Source organism: Anoplophora glabripennis, unplaced genomic scaffold, assembly GCF_000390285.2.
Source record: "Anoplophora glabripennis isolate ALB-LARVAE unplaced genomic scaffold, Agla_2.0 scaffold581, whole genome shotgun sequence".
In the NCBI taxonomy this organism is placed as follows: Eukaryota; Metazoa; Arthropoda; class Insecta; order Coleoptera; family Cerambycidae; genus Anoplophora; species Anoplophora glabripennis.
The window spans coordinates 52,949-80,232 of record NW_019416654.1 but is presented as its reverse complement, the minus strand read 5'-3'; the positions used below and the strand labels follow the sequence as shown (position 1 = coordinate 80,232).

Here is a 27,284-nt window from a genome sequence, read left to right as displayed (position 1 = left end):
CTTATCGATAATAATCTATTTTCCTTAAGAAAACATTTTCCAAGTAGATAGGTTTGATATAGTCAATGTTTGGAAATCGCTAAATAATACCTACCAGAATTTTACAAAACATATTTCGACGGCAAATTGATAGTGGTTTCAAAATCAGCGATGATATACAGATACACGGTACGTGTTGAAAAAATATATAAAATATCAATAAATACCGACATAGAACAATAATTATGAAGCCCTTAGACAAACTTTAATGTATTTTTCACCAAAACTCAGTTAAAAGAAATGGAAAACACAACTTACAAGACTGAATCAAACAAAAAATAATACATTTTTGTACTTTCTAAAACACTACAGATGAAAAGAAGTCCATCGAATGTATCTTAAATTTGTATTGTACAAAAGTTAATTTTACGTAACGAATACGTTGCATATTTGACCGATACGCCCCTGTCTCCTAGCTGTGCAGTAAAGAGAAGTAAATTACGCACCCTCCCCCTATAGTTAATCCCATGCCGGCTCGGATTACGTTGCTTGAACGTTTTATGTACGTTCTGCCGATGCTTCCCTGAAGAGGTAGATTTACTTAACCTCTTTGTGCTGCCTGGTAACTATGTTATCGGAAAAAAGCGAATTCAGCCGACGATACTGTTTCTCGGATGACAAATATATTCATTTGATGTCAAAATATTCTACTCCAACGATACAATTACAACAGTCTCCTTTTAAGCAGTAAAAAATCGGATGTTAAATTTTACATGGAAACAACATTCACAATCAGAGTGATTCGAGTTCTCCGAACTCATAACTGTAATAAGCAAAAGTGGTTAAATAACTAATTAAAATAATATAGGAAATAAAAATAATAACCAAAATGAAAAAAAAAAACATTAAAAAAGTAAACATCGGAATCTTTGTAGGAGTAATAATCAAATAAATAAACAGTAGTAATCTGTGCAAATAAGCGGCAATATGCTTTGTAGCAGGAGAAATAGGCTAAATCTGTGGTCAAGCTGTGTGCCGCTCTATGTTGACAATACACAACGCTACTAACTGCCATAAAAACATGTGCCGTACACTCGATCAAGCAGCGTGAAACTCACTTACACACGAAAAAAGGACAATGAAATGCATAACCAACGTCTCAGTAAGAAGCTTGGATTATTCACCGGCACGCCAGGCGGACAGGGCATTAGAGTGCCGCTAGATATGTACCGAATAAATTGATTGATGCGAAGCTTCAGATCAGCGGTAAACATGTACATGTTATTGTACAATGACGCGAATAGTGGAATTACTAAAATGTGAAGTAGTTGATGCTTCGCCCCCATTAATAGAAATAGCATTTATTAAAAACTTTTAATAGCTATTTTAGATATGTTGGTAAATGTTGAAGTCATTTTCCACGGAACATTTAGGACAACTGTTAAGTATTTTCTACAATCGCTTTCCTTGTGAGTAAGAAATTATTATTTTGTTAACCTTTGCTGGTACTTATTATTACGTACTGTACCTATACAGGGTGTCCCATTTTTATTCTGAAAAAAATCAGGAAAACGTAGATCCGATAAAATTAAAGGGACAGCTATATAAACTTATTTCGAAATACAGGGTGTTGAAGTTGATTTTTTTTTATTTTAATATCTCTTAGAGTTATAAACCAATTGTTCTCGAATTTTGTGTGGTGAATGCCACAGTGCACTAGCATTAATACACAAAATCTCAGCTCAACAGAAAGAACCAGTGGCGTGCATTCCGCACTTGCCGATACTTTTTATAAAAAGTACTTTCAATTGTCCGTGCACTGTTCTATCAAAAAGCATTCTTACGTTTTCTCCATAATAGGCACCGACATTCATCCCTGATTTTAATTTTTGCAGAACTGTCGTAATCAACAACTGAAACGCTCACTCAACTCAATCACTATTCCTTATCTAAGAAATGTTGAAGCGCACTCCTGGCTAATTGAATACTATCTGTAATTACTGACAATGATCGTTTTTTTTAAGTTGGAAAAAATTTCAACATTTAAAATTCTTTTAGTGATTTAATTAAGTAATTATAAAATTAATGCACATTAACATTTAATAAACTGAACAGAAACTGTATCGTTATGTATCGATGCTTATGTTAAAATATGTTAATTCTATTCTTATACAGTGTAGGAAAGTACCGACGGTCTATCAGAAGTTACGTGAGAGCGATAAAGTAAGCCATAGAAATCCATGTGATAGACAAGGATGGCTATAATGAAGGCGTCTAATAGTTAACGCCCATTTCGCCCTTCCACAAATAAGATCCACTTCTTGTGGCGTTGACTATTAGACGCCTTCATTATAGCCATCCTTGTCTATCACATGGATTTCTATGGCTTACTTTATCGCTCTCACGTAACTCTATCGCATGGATTTCTATGGCTTACTTTATCGCTCTCACGTAACATCTGATAGACCATCGGTACTTTCCTACACTGTAAGTGGAACACATCAGATGCAATGGTAGAAATTTTAATATTTGTCTTAGCTCTAGGTAACAGCAACTTCCTGATTATGTACTTGAAAATGCATTAAAAATAAAAATTCAGAACAATAAAATTCCATACAAAATTTTATAAAGAAACATTATAGTGTTATTTCTACATTGTTCAACGTTGGATGTTTTAAACCTTTCGATAAATTCCATCCTGTCGAAATAATAGTAATTTTAAAAGGTGCCTTTGAACATCTTCAAGGTTTCACTGGAAATATTGTATTTCAGATTCCACACAACATTGTCTTATTCAAGCTTAAACCTAAAAAGAGCATTGAAATATAAAAAAATAAATCATTAAAAAGATCTAGACTTTTTACTTTATTTTTAACCATTTTTGGTCAACATGGTTATTAAATTAAACCCATGAATGTGGAAAATATTAACCATTACAATTCCATTACATACACTTTCATGCCAAAAAAATTTCAAACGTAATTTGCGAAATAAAAAATTAAAATATACCTATTATTTTTTATATAAAATTATTTCGCCATAAAAGATCTCGAAATGTTGCACACATTTACGTAAAATATGTATATATTTTCTCCATAATCTGATAGATATAAACATGTTTTTTTTTTATTTTTTTTATATTTTTAATTTTATACTGACATATTCCACGTTTCAATCTTCATGTTGCTGTAACTTTATAAAAAAATTAGAAAAAATTGGAATAAACTGATTTTAAAATACAAGTAGTGTAAATTATAAAAAGTAAGGGGCCTAAAATTGAACCCTGAAGTACACTAGAAAGGATTTCAAAACAATTAGAGATTNTAATAGTCAACGCCCATTTCGCCCTTCCACAAATAAGATCCACTTCTTGTGGCGTTGACTATTAGACGCCTTCATTATAGCCATCCTTGTCTATCACATGGATTTCTATGGCTTACTTTATCGCTCTCACGTAACTTCTGATAGACCATCGGTACTTTCCTACACTGTAAGTGGAACACATCAGATGCAATGGTAGAAATTTTAATATTTGTCTTAGCTCTAGGTAACAGCAACTTCCTGATTATGTACTTGAAAATGCATTAAAAATAAAAATTCAGAACAATAAAATTCCATACAAAATTTTATAAAGAAACATTATAGTGTTATTTCTACATTGTTCAACGTTGGATGTTTTAAACCTTTCGATAAATTCCATCCTGTCGAAATAATAGTAATTTTAAAAGGTGCCTTTGAACATCTTCAAGGTTTCACTGGAAATATTGTATTTCAGATTCCACACAACATTGTCTTATTCAAGCTTAAACCTAAAAAGAGCATTGAAATATAAAAAAATAAATCATTAAAAAGATCTAGACTTTTTACTTTATTTTTAACCATTTTTGGTCAACATGGTTATTAAATTAAACCCATGAATGTGGAAAATATTAACCATTACAATTCCATTACATACACTTTCATGCCAAAAAAATTTCAAACGTAATTTGCGAAATAAAAAATTAAAATATACCTATTATTTTTTATATAAAATTATTTCGCCATAAAAGATCTCGAAATGTTGCACACATTTACGTAAAATATGTATATATTTTCTCCATAATCTGATAGATATAAACATGTTTTTTTTTTATTTTTTTTATATTTTTAATTTTATACTGACATATTCCACGTTTCAATCTTCATGTTGCTGTAACTTTATAAAAAAAATTCGAAGAAATTGGAATAAACTGATTTTAAAATACAAGTAGTGTAAATTATAAAAAGTAAGGGGCCTAAAATTGAACCCTGAAGTACACTAGAAAGGATTTCAAAACAATTAGAGATTATAGACCTCATTTTTTTATTTCCATCGCCATTTTAATCTAAACCGGCAATGAACAACAAAAGCAATGCATAAACTGCCGGCACTAAGTTATATTATTAATGATTTGAATGTCTACACATTTCTGTTTCTCAGGAATAGAAACGCATGTAAATGCGGATATCAAAGTCATCGAATAACTTGTCTTGTCTTTCAGTCGTTGAGCGGCGTGAAGGTTTCATGGCCGATAAACTAGGGACGAAAATGACCCGTTCCTAGACGATCCGACCTTTTCGAGAAAGCCATAGCGTGAAAGCGAAAATATAACTTTATATAGACAGACGCGAGCTTCCGCAGATTTTAAATCATACCACACCAGATCGGCGTATAAATCTTTATCAAGGAAATGTCGCGGAATTGATTTTTTTATTCCGGCAACGATTGCGCAATAAAAGTTATCGGGGGCGAGTTTTACAGATGGTGTTTATTCCGGTAAAAAATGAGGTAGTGAAATAAGCCATCCCGCGTAGTGATTTTATAGGTGGGTTCCGTTTCCTTGCGGTGGAACGCAAATTGACTAAATCTGTCAGATGTCATATACTCTGATTTATTGATTTTCGGGGTGCTCCTTTTTAGCATTTATATCGTTTTTCGACAATAACGTAAATTTGTAAATGTACACAAAAATTTGCTTTCCCTGTTTTGTTCCCATATATAACGTATTCCAAACTCAAATAAGAATATTTAATCTTTGAATATGAGTGTATCAGTAAAGTAACTTTTCAGGCAGATCTATGATTTAAAAAATAGCATATTTTGCAACAAGGAAAGAAAATTCCATTCTTTCTCGAGTGAGTAAATTGTCCACTGCTTTTAATCATAAATCATATTCCCAATCAATGGTGGCAGTTCATATACTACATACTTATATGTATATTATTATCTATTACAGACATCAAATGTTGGAACTTTACTGGAAAAATGATGGAGACATTAGATATTTAAAATTAGGCGGCCGAATGATGAATAATGAATCACAGGATGCATCCAAAAACGTTGAAAGAGATGGAATAAGCAAGAATTCCCCTCAAAACATTTGGATTGGCAGATTCTTTGAGTTTGAATAAAATTAAATGTACCATTGGATGAAGAAAGAAAAAACAGTGTAATGACGAATGTAATGTCTGTCAATCTATCTTGAAGACTATCCTAAAGCAACTATTGCGACAAGCTAACGAGAAACATGAGATTTTATGCCCATACTAGTCACCATCATCTCCACCTTCTGCCTGTCACCATCTGTCTTATATACAGAATGTTTTGAAACTTGATGAAGATTTTTTTTAATAAAAAGTAGAATGTATTAATAGTTACTATTTTTAATAACAATAACTACAAAACATTGCTTAAAATCAATGAAAATAAAAATTCTTAAAACTTATTGAGAACCCCTGGAATCGTCCCCTACAAAAAAGGGAGTAAATTGTTGTAGCCATAGATAGCACGTCGGATTCTTTTACGTGCCGTTTTGTGAGTAAACAGAAAATTTGCTAGTTAAATTTTATATTGCCATTAATTCTATTTTTATTTTCATTATGGAAATTTGTATTTTTTATTGTTTAAGGAAGATATTTGCTTTTCTAAAATTTTACTATTAATCGTGTTTTATGTTTGTGAATAGACAGTTTAAGTGTTTATGAGTGCTTGTGCGAGTGAGCGTGTGAGTTGTATGTTAATAAGTACAAATAAATATACCCCAATTGCTCATCAAAACCATAACAATGAATTAATGGTCATGGTGGTAACATGTACAGTCGTAATTAAATTGTGAGTTACCTGCATATATTTATAGACAACGATTATTTCTGTAAGGATTTGCAAACAGAGGTAGCTAATCATGGAGTCAGGGATTCCAAAAATGTTTTCTTTTTCCTGTTATTGTGGTAACTCCTATTTACAAAAATTGTTGCTGCCAATCGTATTTCCACACCTGGATCTATTCACTTTCCTTAAACATTCTTCAAGTTTGTAAATATCTTATATATGGTCTTATGATATCATTATATCTTATTCGTGATTACTTTTTTGTAAACAAATTTTGTTGCGTTTTCTTCTCATTTTGTTGAATTAAAAATTATGTTTAACATTTTTCTTAGCATATTATTATTATATACAAAAATAAGTATATTTGTTGAAAATTTCGATGTTACAAAATTTATTTATAACATCTACTTTGCATTTATATTACAATTTTTTTGCTAAATAAGCATACATATGTGAATTATTCCTGTATTTTTGTTATATTAATGGATTGCATTGTTACTTTTTGAATATTAGCGAAATTTAGTCAGAATTATTGACAATCTAACCGAAGATTGATTTGTAAAGTCTTCATTACTATTTTTCCTGCAATTCTAGTCATAACTGGTATTAATTTAAAAAGAGAAATTTTGAACTGATTATGAAGATGCAATTGGTAATCAATGGTTTGCTGCGACTTATTTATGTACCTACGCATTTTCTGTAACAAACGGATGAAGAAGATATACGGAAAAAAATTTCATTTGAATCATGTGCCTTAAAGTAATGGTAGAGTTATATTTTTAATTAAGCTAATAGTCCAATTAAATAAGCCTTTAAATCGAAATTTTGGTCAACTTGACTGAATTTTTGATATGAGTTAGTTTGAGGTATATTATAACAATAAGTGACAGTAATTTTTTGTTCAACCCCCGGCCAAGGGTGAAAAAAGATAAAACAAAGGAGTTTTTCAAGATAACTCAAAAGGGGCAAAGGCTAGAAAAAAAAGTTTGTTATGAAAGTTGTAAAGCATACAATTCTATATAAAAATGGCATCTTGACTTTTTCTTGTACTATTAAAATTAACAGTGTTGGGGAGGCTAGAAGTTAAGGGAAGTTTTCAGAAATTTAAAAAAATCATAATGAACAGAAAAACGAACGAATTTTGTAATTTTTTTTTTCAATCTACTCTAAAAAATGTAAAGAGACACGTATTTTTTATCGGCGGGAAAAACATATTTACGGGGTGAAATACACTCTCAAAGTTCGCCCCCCAAAATAGTTTTTTCAAAATTTCTGGGGTTCTAATCCACATTTTGAAATGAAACAAAATGGCAATTACTTATGATAAAAAACAAATATTTCGCAAGTGATTCCGTGTTTGGAGGTTGCTACCCTTATTTTTTAATTCAGAAAAACCTCTATTTTTTATTTATAAAAAAATCATATTTACTCAAAAAGAATTAAAAATTTGATTTATGTAAACAAATTGACAAAATTAAATTGACCTGTTTCGAGGTTTTCGTTAAAATCTCTGTTTAGGGGGGTGAATAACAAATTTGAAATTGTTATAACTTTCTTATTAAAAATTAAAAAATATATCTATTTCTCTGAAAAGAAAGGTTACATTTTTTAAAGTAGATCGAAAAAAAAATTACAAAATTCATTCATTTTTCTGCTTATGATTTTTTTAATTTTCTTAAATCTTCCCTTAACTTCTAGCCTCCCTAACTCTGTTAATTTTAATAATACAAGAAAAAGTCAAGAGGCCATTTTTATGTAGAATTATATGCTTTACAACTTAACTTATTTTTCTAGCCCTTACCCGTTTTGAGTTATCTTGAAAAACCCCTGTTTTATCTTTGGCCGAGAGTTGAACAAAAAATTACTGTCACTTATTGTTATAACATTCCTCAAACTAACTCATATCAAAAATTCAGGCAAGTTGACCAAAATTTCGATTTAAAGGCTTATTTAATTATACTACGAGTATAAACCTTAAAAAGACTTTGTTGACTAAATATATCCACAATTTTACTTTTTTTTTAACGCGCAAACTTTCCCGTACAATGCTATATAACTTTCATAATTATTCTTCTACTTAAAGACGCACTTTAAGTTTCAAAACCTTAATAAAATTATGATGCCGTGCAATATCGGCACTAGACAGTTTTCTCCCGGTCCCTTTTTTAATTAAAAAATCCCAACACTAAAACGTAATCGCACGTCGTCGATTTCCCAATTATTTTAATTGCTAATTTCGGGGATAATGAAAAGTAATGCGAGCAGATGTTCCTGATCCTAGGGAAACATTATAATCTTATTTCATACAATTCCGATGTCGGGGTACCGGCTAAATACCGCTATTATGAATAAATTAGTTGCCTCAAAACGTAAAACGTGTCCCACATAAAATGAGGTCTGGCTGGAGTGATTTCGAACTAATTGGATTTAAATAATTTACGGCAAAAATAAAGGCGGTATCGAATGAATAATGTATTTCGCAAATGACTTAATCGAGTCACATTTGAATAAAGTTGTGACGCTACGGGAAGATAGTAATTAAACACCGCTCTCCGGGACGAAAAACAGTTCGAATGTAGTTTCCACTAGTTGGGATAGACCTTCAAGGGTAAAACTGGGATATTTAAATAGAAAACGGTTTCAAATCGTCTAAATTAAACAAGTTACATTACACGCAACTTTCAATTGTACGAATTTACATATACTTATAATCTGCTGCTAACTATACTTTGAATACGCCGCAATTTTTTAAATATTACTTGTAAATATGCTCTTTTAAATAGATATCAATAATCCACCCAAATCTGAACAAGAAGATGACTCAGAACTGATGGTTAGGCGCCAGTAAAGGAAAATTGAACGAACAAATAGAAAACTAGTCCAGGCGGTACAGCATTCGAGGCGTTTGTATTTGAAGTCGTCTATTTTGTTGTACAGACAAATCTAAAATATTATATAGAATAAATCAAATATTCTTAATATTTTGTTTATTTGATAATTTTCTATAGTTACAACAACTGCGAATCAAAAAAAGTTGAATTTTGCATTAACAATGGGCGAAAAATAGTAGAAAATCACATGTATATTTGGAGCAATTTTTAAAATAAGTAAATATTTAAAATATTTTTGAAACTTTGTGAACAAATAGTAAAATATATGTCAATACTACCCTAAAAATTTTGTAGCGATCGATAGCGCGGTTTTCGATTGACAGGATTGTTAATTAAGAAAATTTCAAAAAGTTTATCGCATACCTTGAATTTAAATTAAGGTTTAGAAATGGCACGAATTTTTTAGAGATACTTATTGTCATAATAAACAACGATCAATACTAAATATACCTATTTTTACACTTTCATAACTAATTAGATTTTTTTTAATTTTTCAACATTTTACTCTATAAACAATTATTTATTGTCCAGGGAATTTTCTATGAAATCGACAAAATCTCTTACACATAAAGACTACGTCGTAACCCCTTGCTTTTTAGCCAAATACGACAGCATTCTACTGTGTAGATTCAGAGATAATGAAGCGTAAAGTTAATAATAATTTATAGCTTACGTAATCATAAAGTCGAGAAAAAAAATGCTTTAATAGCTAACTACAAGTACTTTCAATATCCGTTTAGTACATTTTCGGCAGATAAAAGCTTAATGAAAGAAAAATCAAGAAATTTTCATCAATATTTATAAATATTTACTTATTTTCAAAAATTGCTCCAAATATAGTACTGTAATAGAATGCATAGAGCGGAAGATTTAAAAAATATCAAAGGGAAAGGAAAATTTGGGAAAATAAAATTATAAAAATTGACCTTAAGAGAAAAAAATTATAAGTTGAATAAGTATGACCAATAGGAGTAGGTACAGTAAATGATGGAAATTGAGAAAGGAAAGACAAACCAAGTAAAATTAGTACATGATCAATTAAAATTTTTGTAAAAAAGGAATTACAAAAAAAATTAAAGAAATATAATATAATAAAGTATATTCGAAATTAAAAATGTGATTGGTAATTAAAATTTGGACTACTAGAATTAGAAAGTGATTTAAAAGAAATAGTGGGATATGAAATGAAAAGAGGGAGGTAACTAAGAAAAAAATAATAAAATTGGGATAACAGCAAAAGTTGCAGAAATTATATTTTGAATTTTAAAAAGGAAGATAATTTAATAACCATAAAGAAACAAGTATAGTTAGTAAAAAAAACCATATATATGAGAAGGAATAGAAGAAAACATAATCACAAAAACTAAATCAATTGAAGATTAAGGCCAAGAGAAATCAAAGTAAGCCAATAAGGAAACAAGTTAAATGTTATAGAGCAATAACCAATATCGAGTACGCCCACACTTAATTAAAGTAACCGACCAGGGAGTAGTAATAAAGAAATATTAGGAAGAAGACAAATAACAAGGAATTGCATGACAGATGACAAGAGAAGGACCGAATATAAACAGAGTTGTAGTAGATTTAATATTTAAAACCAAATAATTGGATTTTGTTATTTAATTAAGTTAGAGTAGGACATGGCGTAGGTATAGTTTAAGAAAATTTTTATTAATCGAAGAATGGATATTATTAATATTAAAATTAAGTGTTTAATTTGAAATACAGTGAATTCAAGTCATTAAGTGAATTAGATTTTTTTAAATAAATAGAATAACTAGTCAATTAAAATTCAAATTCAATTTCAATTTTTGTCTTTGTCTTCTGAAAATTAAATATCTAAATTCATCAATCAGTGTAATATTTTAAAACTAGTTTACTAATCATTTCAGAACCTTACCCTGAGGTGAGATAACTCATGTTAGATTAAAATTTAATAATATTTTAGATTAATTTGTTTTCAAATAAAAACTTTCTCTAAACATAGTGAATAAAAATTTGAATTAAAGTACGATTATATGCTCATGTGAGCTGGCGCCCAGACAAGAAAGAAGTAAGTAAAATACAAAGAAGAATAAGTTAAGCAGAATAAGAAAATTAAGGTAAGAAAAATTTCAATATCTCAAGGAATTATAACAATACATATGATTTTCTGCTATTTTTCGCCCATTGTTAATACAAAATTCAACCTTTTTGAATCGTAGTTGTAATTTATAGAAAATCGTTAAATAAACAAAAAATAAAGAATGACTTTTTTTGATTTAGGGCTTACTTTCAATGTTACAGGGAAAAATATGTCGAAAAACGTTATTGTCATTTTTCGTTCTTGTTGTATGTTTGTTGTTCCCCTGATTTTTAGCAATAATTTTTTGGAATAGGCAAACTCGGATTCTTATTCTACATAATATTTGGGATGTTTCAGTACAACAAAATAGACGATTTCACACACAAACGCCAAAGCCTACTTTTATTTCTCTACCGCATCTTCTATTTGACTAAAACATATCAGGTATGTGTTTTTCTACTAATTATTTTTTTTATTTCATTTTGTTTTGGATAATTATTTTTTTACTAACTGTCTAATGAGTATTAGCGTGGTGAATCCAATAATATTTGGGGTAAGCCCATAGAGTAGCTGCTAATACCTTTGAAAAAGTAATTTAAATTAAAAAATATAAAAATTTAATTATACTGCTTTAAGTGTAGCTTTGCTGTTCAAATCCGGAAAGATAAAAACTCTAAAATCCAATTGAAGGGGCACTACATCCCCTGAAAATGACTCTACTTGTCTCTAGATGGGATTTCAAGGATAATGTATCCGCCTATTTGCCATCCCATACCGCAACGCATTTTTCCTGCAACCCCATTCCCGAATCTCGACAATTTATCTGGAACTTTGAGAAATTTCGACAAGTAAAACTACCGCGTCCAATCGCGGCAATGTTAAAACGCGCGGGGTTCCAGCAATGAAACAAAAGCCGGCGCTCTAAGTGTCATTTATTCCAGCGCCGCCTTCGGGACCTTGTTATTCTGGATTATCATAATACCGGGAGGATTCGCAGCCAGGGCCCGCCATCAAAGACGCGCTAGCAGCGCCCTCACGGATGTGCCACTATCGATAAGGATTATAGCAGGCTTGATCCGTTGCCCTGAAAATATTTTGTTTTTTGGAGATATCGCGGGGTAACGTGACGGCTTCCCAAGGAAAAATAAGGAAACGCCGAAAAATTTCCATGTAAAACACAGGGTTATTTATTTGAAAACGGTGCGCGCAATTAATTTAGAATGTTTTAACATCTTTGTTGTCGTTTTTCTGTCATGATTTAAATACTCATGTATATCAAGTCATGTACAGGGTGTTCAGGTTGGATTTGGAACACCCTCGCCAAATTACCAATTCGATAATTGTTTTTTATACAGTGGTGTAAGTTATGGATTATTTTCAAACAAGCTAAACAATTATTCTGTAACAGTATTTTATGTCGAGGTAGTGTATTGCTTGTTACGTTACAAGTCTGGAACCCTTTTGCCCACACTGCATATCGGTAAAAATAAACGACAGAGTTATTGATAACCCGTGTGAAGTTGCCTCTATGTTTAATGAATATTTTATAAATACACCCAAGAAAATCATAAATAATCTTAGAGATGTCTTAACGAGACAACAGTTGTTAAGTTTATATCATATTTGTTGAGCTCAATATTTTAACTGTTACGTTGTTATATATTTTGGAATTGTGTGTATATGTTTATAAAAACAAAAATAAGTTTATGCTGAATCGTGATATTCACTCTGCTAATACTAGAATTGGGCACCACTTCCATTTGTCATTTGCAAGATTATCGATTGCTTCAAGATCTCCTGACCACATTGGCTTAAAAATGTATAATTCTCTTCCGGAAAATATTAAGACTTGTAAAAACTTGCATGTTTTTAAACATATTTTTGATCGATAGGTGTTACTATTCTCTTCCAGAATATTTTAAATTGTAAGGTTTTTTAATTTTATGACCTTTAACTGCTAAATGTTTTTATTCAAGTAGTGGATGTTTTTTGAATTGTTTTTGTGTTTAATCTTTTTATATTTACAATTTTTTTTTATTATTTGTAATAATAGTGTACAGTTTTACTGTATCATTATATTGACTATTGCTATACATGTATTAATGTCTATATGCAAAATAAATAAACTAAACTAAACTAAATAAAATGTCCTTTAACTGTAATATGAGTAGTGTTACGTTAAACTTCCCAAATAAAGGCATATCAATACCAAGAGATTCGTTGTTCTTGGAAACTTTTACCGATGATGAACTGCTTTCACTACTTAAAAATAANGTTTAATGAATATTTTATAAATACACCCAAGGAAATCATAAATAAAATTTCCTCTAACTGTAATATGAGTAGTGTTACGTTAAACTTCCCAAATAAAGGCATATCAAGACCAAGAGATTCGTTGTTCTTGGAACCTTTTACCGATGATGAACTGCTTTCAATACTTAAAAATAAACTGAAAAATAAAAAATCATCGGGTTCAGATGACATCCCAATGTTTTTAATTAAACGAGTTCTTAATTTAACTATACAACCCCTTACATTCTTAGTGAATTTGTCTTTTATTAGTGGCAACTTTCCTCAAACCTTAAAGCTAGCTAAAGTAACCCTGTATTAAAAAAAAATGATCCCTATTCACTAGATAATTACCGGCCTAGAACCGTAGTAGTATGTGGAATGTCAAAAATTTTCGAGTATGCCTTTGTTTGCGTTAAATGCCTTTTTTGGATCGATTTCAGATCATAAATGATAAGCAATTTGGTTTTCGCCGCGGTTATCTACAACAACTGCAACACACTCATTCTGTAATGAGGTGCTGCAATACTTTAATGCAGGTGAGTGTCCTGCTGGAATATGTTGTGACCTCAGCAGGGCATTCTGCTGCATCAGTCATGATGTGTTGCTAGATAAGTTGCAGGATTATGGCATAAGAGGGCAACCGTTGCAATGGGTGTCTGATTTTGTAAAACATCGTCAACAGTATGTATCTATTGATAATGTAAATTCAAAGTATGTTAATAGAATAAATTCCAACAAATTACTTGTGGAAATGGGGGTGCCACAGGGATCAGTTCTTGGCCCTATACTTTTTATTTTGTACGTCAATTCAGTGGAGTCAGTTTTAAATGATACGTTTTTCACCATGTATGCTGATGACTTGGCTTTGTTGTTTTCAAATAAAAATATTGATGATCGGAGTGCAAACATAAATAGAATTCTGGAACTGTTATGTAGATGGTTTTATGAACATGTTTTATATTTTAATGTTGACAAAACCCATATAGTAAGGTTTCGTATTGCACAAAGGAATTGCGATGATCTGACACTTTCTGTAAATAGTTGTGACATGGGCAACTGTAAGACGAGTGCTAACTCTTTGGGCACATATCTTGATGAGAAACTTAATTCAACAACTCATTTGTAATATGCTTGTTTCAACTATGTCATCTAATTGTTTTCTGTTTAGAAAATCTTAGAAAGGCAGCAATTAATTAATTTATATTATGCCCAAATTGATAGTCGATTGCGATATGGTATTGGTTTTTGGGGTGACTCAACTTCGGCGAAGTCTGTATTTATTTTCCAAAAACGCATATTTAGTATTATTGTTGGACTCGGCAACTTGGAGTCATGTAGACCTACCTTCTACCTTCAGGGAACATAAAATTTTAACTGTGGCATCGTTATTTATATTTGAAATGTCGATGTATGTTTTTAAAAATGTAGATAAATTTTGTTTGAATAGGGATACCCCACAAAATAATCAAATACCTTTCACAAAATTATTAATTGCAGGTAAAGGGCCAAATTACTTAGGACCCAAGATATTTAATCATTTGCCATACGAAATAAAAGAGTGTAAAAAAATTGACCAGTTCAATGTCCGAATACCTTTGCTAGGTTAGTTCTTTTCCTTTATGTTTGTAAATGTTTTTTTTCTTTTGTTTGGAAACTTTTTTATTGTTGATTATTCGAGAAAAAGTTATTCGTGATAAAAAGTTTTGCTTATCTTGGGAAGAAATGGGCAGTAATCAAATATTCAGGGCGCCCAATTTCAAAATGTGAAATTTTCCCTAAGCAAATTGCCTTTAATTTTTGTTTTCGTTAAAAACTGTATTTAATAAAGTTGTTCGAGTACTCAAGAAATGCTTAAGTACGGGGTTGAATCAGAAAAGAGTAAAAAAGTTTACAAGAGTGCAGTACCCCATCCGGGAACACACTGTATAATTTATAGCACTTCAATCGACTCTATCTCAAACAGAAATACGTACAAGTCCTCGTAACGAATAAAATTGGATCCTCTTCATAAATACCACCGAAAGCATTACACGAAATTATTAAAGGTAAACAAAACGAAATGATTTATGCGGTAAAGTTATTTTAAGTCTTCGCTCCAATTTATTTCAGACCAAAAAGTGCTTTCTAATATAATGTGTGTCCTGCGTGCACTGGATCAAAACAAATTAATCATTCCAGTTTTGTTCGGGTCCACGTGGAAGTATCTTGTCGAAATGCACTAAAGCAGAACTGAAATATTTATTGCATATGTCGATGCGGAGCTAATACATTATTATTTATTATAATGTGGAACGAAATAGGAACGTGGATACGCTACGCTTTACCTCTAAGGACTGTTTTCCTAAGAAATTATAGATCTATTTCGGAATGGCCGCTGGAAGAGAAGAGAATGTGACCGTTGCATATCTTCCGGCGATCTAATTGCCTTTGGGGACAGAATTTATTTGGCTTCTTATCGTTTCTTGTTTAGAAGGTTCAGCTAAACATACATAGGATTTAGGGAGATACGATATGTGTTACCTAGGTTTATCGAATGTTCCGTGATGGTCGTAAATCTTGCTTTGGGTAAAGCGAAAAATAAATAGAGGGTGTCTCATAATTAGCTGCCAACCCTGAACAGGCCGATTCTATGATCAAAACTAATTAAATAATTCATATGAACATGGGTCCGTAAATGCTTCCTAAGGGCACAGGGACCCATTGAAGAGGGAGGAATGGAAATAATTTGTTTGCAATATTTCTCAATCGCGTTGTGATAAATGAATGAAATTTGGTATACACAGTTAAATTTTGATGAGCAATTTTATGAACTAATCCATTTATTTCCACAAGGTCCATTGGGGTGGGTACGGGGGGGCCCTTGGTACTTTGCGTGTGTAACTTTTTCATCTTTGACTTTTTAACAAATTGGACAGCAAATTCCGTTTTCCCGAACTGTTTTACGTTAAAAAGGTACTCTTGTTTCAAATCGTTATATTTAACGGTTTCTGAGAAAATCGCTCTTGAATTAATCCCACTTTGGTCAATTTCATAGTAATTTAAACAAAATTATCAAGGTATTCTTATGTCAAAGTATTGTCAACCCGATTGCCAATTTAATAGTTCTAAGCGAAAAAAATGGAAGAGTTTACGGGACAAGAGTTAGTTGATATGATATTTATTTATGGCTTTTGCGATGGTAATGCTGCAGCGGCAGAACGCGAGTACGGGAGAAGGTTTCCAAACCGAAGGCTGCCATCAAGGAGGACATTCCCTACGGTATTCCGCAACTTAGCTGCAACCGCCACTTTTCGAAAGGCACCGGGTCAAGGACGTCCCAGGATTAATAGGGAAGCGGAGGTCCTTGACGCTATTGAACAAGATCCTACGACTAGCATACGGAACATTTCAAGGCAAATAAATGTTCCTCGGCCAACGGTACTACATATCTTAAAGATTTCCTTAACAGAATTGATTAGATGTGCTACTAACATTTCAGGTTGGAAGAATATTAAAGCGACAAGGTCTACATGCCTATCACTATCGACGTGTACATGGCTTGATACCAGAAGATTTTGCGCCACGTATGCAATTTTGTCGCTGGATTTTGTCGCTGGACAACGAGCAAGCTTCCAAAATTTTGTGGTGTGACGAAGCTACTTTTACCCGAAATGGAAAATTAAATTTTCATAATTCTCATTATTGGGAAGAAGAGAACCCACATGTTGTTCGGAGAACAAACTTCCAGCAACGGTTTTCCATAAATTTATGGGCGGGAATAATTCACGACACTCTGATTGGACCTATTGAAATTCCACAACGTCTCAATTCAAATCTTTATTTAAACTTACTTCAAGAAAATCTTCCCCAAATTCTCGATGATCTGCCTCTAAATTTACGACGTAACATGTTTTTTCAACACGATGGAGCCCCGGCACATAGTGGTCGCAATGTTCTAAATTTCCTAAACGAAAATTTCGCTGGACGGTGGATAGGGAGGCACGGACCGGTAGCTTGGCCGCCGCGTTCTCCCGACCTAACCCCGCTGGACTTCTTTTTCTGGGGATATCTAAATCAAAAAGTTTACGCCACCGAAGTCGATACCCGTGAGGAATTGCTGCAGCGTATCAATGATGCAGCCAATGAAATTCGTCAAAACCGTTTTAGCATCTTAATAGCTTCGAGAAGTGTTACACGTAGGGCAAGACTTTGTATCAGAGAAGGTGGAGGGTTTTTTGAACAGTTTTTAAAATAGCTTGTTGTCTGTTATCAAAATTAAGTTTCCATCTTATGATCCCTTCGAAAAGTGACGGTTGCAGCTAAATTGCGGAATACAGTGAGGAATGTCCTCCTTGATGTCAGCCTTCTGTTTGGAAACCTTCTGCCGTACTCGCGTTCTGCCGCGCAGCATTACCATCGCAAAAGCCATAAACAAATCATCATATCATAATTGTTCTACATCAATAATGTGTATTACTGATTACGTATTAAATTATTATTATTATTTTTTGTTTAAATTACTATGAAATTGACCAAAGTGGGATTAATTCAAGAGCGATTTTCTCAGAAACCGTTAAAGATAACGATTTGAAACAAGAGTACCTTTTTAACGTAAAACAGTTCGGGAAAACGGAATTTGCTGTCCAATTTGTTAAAAAGTCAAAGATGAAAAAGTTACACACGCAAAGTACCAAGGGCCCCCCCGTACCCACCCCAATGGACCTTGTGGAAATAAATGGATTAGTCCATCAAATTGCTCATCAAAATTTAGCTGTGTATACCAAATTTCATTCATTTATCACAACGCGATTGAGAGATATTGCAAAAAAATGATTTCCATTCCTCCCTCTTCAATGGGTCCCTGTGCCCTTAGGAAGCATTTCCGGACCCATGTTCATATGAACTGTTTTACTTAGTTTTGATCATAGAATCGGCCTGTTCAGGGTTGGCAGCTAATTATGAGACACCCTGTATAGAAGTGTGTACTGAAGGTCTGGTCTGTTAAAAAATTAGTTCATCAAAAACTTGATGGCTTTGAGAATTTGTGTGAAACTAAAATAAGAGACTGTAGAAAGTGTGGACGCTGAAATAAAAAACACCCATTATGGTGTTGTGTTTCCTTTAATGATGGGCATAATACTAATATAAAAGTCGAGATCCAAAGTAATCAGGACTTTTTAAAAATAGGTATTTTTGGTGAGGTCATATATTGGTAATTACATGCGTCGGAAAGGTAAATCCTCACTGATGTACTGTCAAAATTTCATCATTTGGACAAATAGAAGCGGAGTTATTGCGTTTAAAGTGACCGTATGTTTGTGTCGTCAGTACAAAACTGAGTATCGAACTAATATTAAGTTTTGCCGAATTGATAAACCAAGTTTATGGTCATGATTGTTTATCCCGTGGCAGAGTTGGTATACTCGGTTTAATAAGGACATAAATCATGAGCAATATGTTGGTCAACCGAAATCCGTGATCAGCGCAGATGCCATCAAAATCATCATCGATATTTATGAAATCGGAATTGAATATCTCAAAAACATCAATGTATCACATTTTGGCCGAACACTTGGACTACCGAAAAGTGTCCGCATAAGTTGACTGACGACCAAAAATTGCTCAGAATTCAACATTTGAAGGACATAATCAAAGAAGTCAAAAAGAAGAAAAACTTCCTTTATAACATTGTGACTGGTGATGCAATGTGGTTTTTTCAATATGATCAAGTGCCAAAGTGCAGAGTGAAAGGCGCCAGTCGAGCCAAAATTTAAAAAATCTCGTTTGGAGAAATCAAAAGTTAAGGCAATGTTGATTTGCTTTTACGTTTGTCCACGAAGGGTTAGATATACCCGGTCAAACCGTTAAAGCACAATTCTATCTTGGCTATTTGAAGAATCTGGTGCATCGTATTCGGCCAGAATATCGCACAGAAGTTGGCATTTGTTGGACAACACGAGGATGCCGAATAGAATACGTATGAAATGCTCTGGAGCAAACCCTCAAAGCAGACTCGTGAACACAAACATTCCCGGATAGTGCATAGAACCCAGATATTCAGGGTTTGATGAGGTAGTGGAACGCCGGAAAAATCAATGACCATCCGAAAGAAGATACAAATGACATAAAATCTTTATTTTTATTCTTATCCTTATTCACTTTCATACTTTGCTGAAGATTGCAAATATTTAATTAACAGAAGACGAAAATACATCGAAAATCATGAGTCATATATGAAGATCTCGTTACTTCTACAAATTTGTCATTTTCTAGATCTTCATCGATTTTTTGAAGACTAAACGATGATGGAACAAATCTGATATTGGATTCAAAGAGTAACAATACGTCCGAAAACATATGACGTATGACAAGATCTCGTCACTTCTCAAAATCCGCTTTTTTTCTGAAGATTTTCAGCGATTTTCTTAAGACTAGACGGTTATGGAGTAATTCTGACATAGGAATCGGATTCAGGATGAAAAATTACGTCGAAAAACATGTGTCTCATGTTAAGCTCTCGTCACTTCCTAAATTTCTCCATTTTACTGAAGATTTTTAGCGATTTTCTGAAGGTATCCAGCGATTTACGGAAAACTGAAGGGTGATGGAGCAAAACACACCATGGATTCGTGTTCAGGAGACATAAATATACGGGAAACCATATGCCGCATGTCAAGATCTCGTCACTTCTCAAAATCCGCTTTTTTTCTGAAGATTTTCAGCGATTTTTTTAAGACTAGACGGTTATGGAGTAATTCTGACATCGGAATCGGATTCAGGATGGAAAATTACGTCGAAAAACATGTGTCGCATGTCAAGATCTCGTCACTTCCTAAATTTCTCCTTTTTACTGAAGATTTTTAGCGATTTTCTGAAGGTATTCTGCGATTTACGGAAAACTGAAGGGTGATGGAGCAAAACAGACTATGGATTCGTGCTCAGGACACAAAAATACACAGGAAATCATATGCCGTATGTAAAGTTCACATAACTTTTTTTTTTGTTGGCCTGTGATTATTCATAAAGAAAATAAAGTCTGTCAAAAAATACCAAAAATGGAAAATAAGTTATGTATTTAGAAATTGTATGGAGTCAAATAACCAAAAAAATTACTCATGGTTTGAACTGAATTCAACTGTAGGTATAAATTTCATATAACTTCTAAATTATTTAGGTTTTCAAAATGTTTTGTAGGTGTAGTGTCTTTAATTATTTTTTGTAATGCTCTGATTCACTTCGTATAACGTTAGAGATTTAGGGGTTAGTGTATAAGTATATATGGCGCAGGACAAATGAACAACTTTTGCCCAACTGTTCTTTTAGTTAGTTTAGTTTTTATTTTCATAATTTTTTTAACTCTCGTATTAAGTCTAAGTATGACTTATTATATTTAGTTTATTTTTTGTACGTCTAAATTTTTGAGGCACGATTAACTGGCTTTCTTTATATAACCAATCACTTGGGCAAGTACTTTCTTTATTATACATGATTTTAATAAATATTTTTTGTATAATTTCTACCTGATTTAAATGATTTTGTATGAGGCTCCTCACCCAAAATAATCCTATATTGCAATAAAGAATATATTACAGGAAAATTAACTATTTTCAAACTCTTTGAATCAAAGATGCATAGAGTTCAATTTTTTTATTTGAATAGGATATATCTCACTTTCTTGTTTAAAAATGTAATATTCATCCCACCTTCAAAATCGGCCAAATGCAACATTAAGATATTTGGTGATGTTTATTTGATGAGTTGTTTTAATCTTTGAATTTAGATACCATGTTAAATTATTAAAGTAAGGTGTTTTACTTTCACTGCAATTAAACGCAATATAATTTGCTTTTTCAAAATTTGAGCAAACTAAAATTTTTTATGAATATTAAATCTTTCTCAATGACCTCCTTAACATTTTCCATTAATCAGCTATATATAGAATTACTATGTCGTCGGCGAACAAGGATATACCTGTACTTCCAGCACTATTTAATTTTAATAACCGGTCAATATATATGGAAAACAAGATAGGTCCCAATATTATATCTTGGGGAACCCCAAAGTCGACACTTAAGTCAGTAAACATTGTTTCCAATTTTTACATACTAAACTGGTCCCTCTAGGTAAGTTTTTAGGAGATTCAGGGAGCACCCCTAAAACCAAGGTCCACTATAATGTATCATCATCTTATGGTCAACTGTTTCGAAGGTCTTGGCCTAGATCTAAAAATATACCTAAAGTGGACTTTCAGATAGATTATTGTAACTATTACTTGTTGGGTGAACAATTGCATTTTCGATGGACCTTCCTTTTTTAAAATCAAACTGTTAGTTGATAGTAATTTATTATACGATATTTTGAGAGATAATTTGATATCAGTATTTCTCTCTGTAGTACATTTATGTTACTATCTGTATAAAATATAACTTTTTAATTTCTATGTATTGTTTACTTTTATTATTTTAGTATCGATATTTGAATTATTCAATTATTATTATTTAAAAATAATTAGTATCATTTAGTATTGCCACATGCAATGATAATATAATTATTAAAATATTTTAAATAAATCCATATATTTAATATATTTTGATCTACCTACACAATTACTATGGAGCTGTTTCAAATTATAGGTTTTCATTATCACTAGGAATTTTAGAACAATCATTGGAAGCACCTTCCTTCAAAGTTGCAAAAAAAGGAAACAGCACAAAGAGGTACAATAATAGACGTGGGGAATGTGAAAGGCTTTGGAAAAGGTACGAGCGCCAATACAATTTCCATACGGAGTTCTCCACGTATAGGAAATTCCGGCGTGAATCTATCAACGTAATTTTATCACTATATTAAATTGACGTTTTCAATGTTTCCTCCCCATTTGTCGAAATAATTCCGTCGGTTATTGAATAAAAGCACAATTTGCTATTTGAAGCTTTTCACGAAATCCTAATTTCGAAGAAAATGCAGACGGCAGAACCGGAGCGAAAGCTAAATTGCATTAAATTATAAACACGCTTTTCTAAAATGAAACCAATTACTCGAATGCTATGTGAATATTGGTAGTAGGTGGAAGCTTGTAGCTCTCCTAGAGGAGAACGTAGACTATTCCTTTTACAGCGGAATTTGGGAGTTGTGTACATTTGTTAAACTCTCATTATGGCAACATTTAATTTTAATTAGATGAATACATCAAATTTTCTTATAAATTAACGAACTTTTACTGTGCATATCTTCAGATATATCAAAACTTGATAATATGAAATGAATGAATATAACTCTAAAAATAATTAGATCGTTTTTGAAGTGAAGCAAAATGCGCATGTTTACAATTTTGTGCCGAAACAACAATTGTAGAAAATTTTTACATATTATATATACAGGTGATTCACAACTTATCCAAAAAAATTTGGGAATAGATGTAGTGTGAGAAATGGACTCAATATCGTAAAAACAATTTTTGTACAATTCTTATAGTTTCCGAGAAAAAAATTGTTGTAGTACAGTTAACATTGCTGGACAACTGTAGTCTCTAGCGTCATTCGCAATCTGATTTTACAATCGTCGTTGCGATAGTGTTTACCTGTTATCTGTGGTGTTTACAGTAGTTTTTTAGTAGTTAGTGTCAAAAATGGTTTGCGTACATAGCAACTCGGAGTTGATGGACATTGTTTTAGTTTATGGTGAAGCAAGAAAACACTTGTATTATGGTGAAGCATTTGTGTTATGGTGAAGAAAGATAACATTTGTATGAGTTCGTATAAACTGAATAAGACGGGCCTAAATGTGTTTACACATAGGTGGATAAAATGTATGTCAAATTATTTTATTATTTAAAACCACAAATTAATTTCATTAATTAATAATAATGATAACAGCAAAAGCAATTGAATTTGCTGATATAAAATAGGTTATAAAATTATATTTATTTCTTTCCTTGCGAAAGTTTTTGTCCGTTTTTATCACACTTTGCGGCCATTTTTTCTTTACAAAATTGTATTTGTAAGAGTCCCCTGTAGTCCAAAATTGTTTTTTTTGGGTAAGTTCTGAATCATCCTGTATGTATGTACATAGTTTAATAAGTTTAACATAATTCCATAAAGTTATCAACGGGATTTAATTATAACGTCCAGCTAATTGTTACCTTCGCTTGTACCGCCCCCCCGACTGTTACGCCACTGATAATTCGTCTGCCGGCCCGTGGATCTATTTAGTATGCAGAATTTTCAGGTGACGGTGCGCCGTAAATAAGCCGGTGCCTACTTCATCCTGAATATAAAGCAGCTGAATGGCTGTTCCGAACTAAAATTAGTTCAGCTTTCAGTCATTAACGAGGGCTTGATTAAACATAATGTCGCATTTTATATCCGCATTAAGTCGTATGAATTAGTTTTATTTCAACGGGTGCCCCGACGGCTCTGTTTTTCATTAAAGTTTCGAATGAGACACATTGTTATCCCGGAAAATATATTTATTTAACTAACAACACGAAAATTTGTCATTTAACTTTTTGGATCAACATGTATAAAAATGCGCTTATGAAAAATCACAGCCACACAAAAAAAAGTTGTCTGTACTTTTCATGCGACATATGTTATTCGAAGTATTTTTGCCTCCTGATCACGAATCCCGTGTCAGAATTGAGCTATCACATCACAGGAATATCCTAACCTAAAAACACAGGTAGCAAAAAAATAGCAAAAATTTACGAAAAAGTGTTGGGGAAAATACAATTTTTTTTTTCTATAGTCAAATGTTCATTTATATGGATAAGACCCCGCCGAACTTGAATTCGCGGTCAGAATTGATGGTTCCATTTCTAACCTCAAAAATACAGGTCAGATGTCAAGAATTTTCCAAAAATAACAGATTCGCGCCAAATTTGGTATACGGGGGTTTTTGGGGTCGCTGATCACGGATCCGAGGTCAATTTTGCAAAAGTCAAGATGGCGGATCCAAGATGGGCGACCAAATTTTCAAAAAATGACAGATTCGTGCCAAATTTGGTATAAGGGGCTCTTCGAGGTCGCTGATCATGAATTCGAGATCAATTTTGCTAAATTCAAGATGTCGGCCCACCAAATTTTCAAAAAATAACACATTCGCGCCTAAAAATGACTGCAAAAAAACTGTAATTTTCGCCCGTTTTTTCACAATTCGCAGAGAATTAAAAAAAAATACATAAAAAAATGTTTTTGGTCGCAAATTGTCGTAAAAAACTGAAACGAGCATAGCTTTTAGTATTTTGAAAATTTTAAAAATCACCTTACTTAGGGGTTGAAAAAAATGAGAAAAATGAATTTGAATATTACCAATTGATATAAAAACTATTAGCATGTGAATTATCTTAATAGGTATATTTTTTTTGAATTTTTACAATTATTTCTGATAATCTCTATTTTTGGGGATGATTCCACCCCCATGAGCGCGCTTAAGGGTGGATTTTCCATTTCAGTCATGAGAATAAATCTTTCTTTGTATCAAGGATCATTCGATAGAAAAATTCACATACTATTGGTTTGTATATTTATTGGTAATATTCAATTCTTCATTTTGGGCGTCTTTTCAACCTCTAAATAGGAGTGATTTTTGAAAATTTTCAAAAAACTAAAAGCTATGCTCATCTTAATTTTTTACGACGAGTAATTTGAGACCAAAAACATATTTTTATCTATTTTATTTAGTTCTCTGCGAATTGTGAAAAAGGCGGGCGATTTTTGTGGTCACTCTTTGTTATACAGAGGTTTACTGGGTCACTGATCACGAATCCGAGATCAGATTTACAAACTTTGTTTTTAAAAATTTAATCAATTACCTATGTAATGGGATTAGGCAGAAAACCCGTGAATAGATCTTTTACAGAAAAAAGCACAAGATATAGCCGAAAAAAAAGAAGATTCAAACATGATTGGATTATAAAGTAAACAAAATTATTACAAAATAAAATTTGGAATTTGGCGCGAATCAGTTATTTTTGAAAATTTGGCCGGCCATCTTGGATCCGCCAACTTGAATTTTGCAATATCTGACCTTAATTGACCCGTTTTTTTTTGAGATTTGAAAAAGAATCATCAATTCTGACTGCGGATTCACGTTCGACAGTTTGAATATGGAAATAATTTTTTTTTGTATTTTTCCTAGCACTTTTTCGTGGATTTTTGTTATTTTGACCTGTTTTTTTGAAGTTAGGAAATTCCTGTGATGTGATAGCTCAATTCTGACACCGGATTCGTAATCAGGAGGCAAAAATACTACTGATAACATATGTCGCATGAAAAGTACAGACTCCTTTTTTTGTGTGGCTCTGTAATGATTGAAAATATCTTATCTTCCTGCACTGCGAATATAATTTGATTTTCATTTAATTAAACTGCGTTTTATAGATGGTGACCACTAGTGAGATTTACCACCATGTTCAAGCAAAATAATTGTTGGTTTTCATTTTAAAAATATAGGAATATTGCTACATACCAACATCAATAGGTAACTGGTATTTAGATAGTTTGTAGAACCACACTGAGTAGAGTTTCTTACCTGAAACAAAAGAAAATATATATGTTAAAAGGGTCAACTTCTTGCAACAAAATCGAAAATTTTTGTTCATTCTTGTTTCATTAATAATACATCAAAATATAAAAATGTGTTAAGGCTAGTTATAAAAATTAATGTAATTATTATTCCCTAAGGAAACTATAAAATGGTATATCAGCTTATAAGCTGATAACACTCATTTTCAAGTTTTATTACAATTCCTTAAAATCATTGTTGAAGTGGGGGAATAATAATAATAATAATCTTTGTTGGGAACCTCAAAATTAGGACCTTTCATTAACTACATTTACATAGGCAATGCTGTTACATCTGTTTTTATACTACTATTTGGTAGTGCCAAGAGCGGCCAATAGTAGTAGTTAGTCACTTTATGTGTTAATCTAAAATATACTGGAGTTAGTTGCAATGAAACCCAACGTAAATATTTTACTTTGTTGGCAAATCGAAAGCTTTACTTGCTTTGCTTAATACGGTTCTTTTTAACTTTTTTTTAACATTTTGGTATAAATGTCTAAAAATATGTTCTGAAGAAAAAGTTGTAAGGGATTACATATTTTTTATTTTTTTTATTTAGGGCAAATTAAATAAAAATAAACTATTTCTGCCCTATTTTTCCGTATTTTAAGTAAATTGGCGCTGTATCATAATTTCAAGTTGCAAATAATTTCTCCTTCATTTTGATGCTAATTATTTAATTGAAATATCATATTTTTGTTAATATTCTTCGGAGGCTGCTATGTAAAAATATAATAAAATACTTAATATCTTGAAATATGGTATCAATGTATTTTTGAGAATATATTTTGGCGATCTTTCCAACAGTTTAAAGATCTATAGCATTTTGCGTTTAACTTAGGCCCATATCTCTGAAATATTACAATTTTTATGGTGTGTACATCAGAAATTTTTTAAAAACAACTTTGATTTGTAACGTTTTTTTCGTATCTCAAAAATTAACGGAGCGAAAGAGAGCCTGTACACACTCAATCTCATAAATACTAAAAGTTATTAATTTAGAAAGCTAACAGCTGAAAACATAATATACACAAATTACTAACAATAAATTTGAAGACAAAAATCGGTATTTCTTTGTACAAATATACTTTAAATAAAATAAAACACTTCCCACTTGTATAGTTGATTTTCAAAACTCTACCTCGTTTACTGCAAACCACAACACTGAGATTATTGTTCAATGAGCTTCTTCTTCAAATATTAGCGATTGCAAACGGGTCTAGTAGAGACTAGAGGACAAAAAAAAATCCATAAAAAAATGTGTAGATATATTAATTCTATTTATAAAACTGTAACAAGTATGGTATTAAGAATTCTTTATCTTAACTCAAACTGAATTAAATTCGATTCATCACTATAAAAGTTGATCAAAAAAACATTGTAATAG

General features: G+C 32.0%; 1 protein-coding gene across 1 annotated transcript in view; it reads right to left on the bottom strand.

Annotated features, from left to right (window-relative positions):
* LOC108912178 overlaps positions 1–26,093 on the bottom strand; it is a 92,012-nt gene extending 65,919 nt beyond the window's left edge. The window contains exons 1-2 of the mRNA XM_018717358.1: positions 26,078–26,093; positions 25,802–25,864 (exon numbers count right to left, since the gene is read on the bottom strand). Of these exons, the coding sequence (XP_018572874.1) occupies positions 25,802–25,864; positions 26,078–26,093 (79 nt within the window). The remainder of the gene's footprint in view (positions 1–25,801; positions 25,865–26,077) is intronic.
* Positions 26,094–27,284: the final 1,191 nt, after the last annotated feature.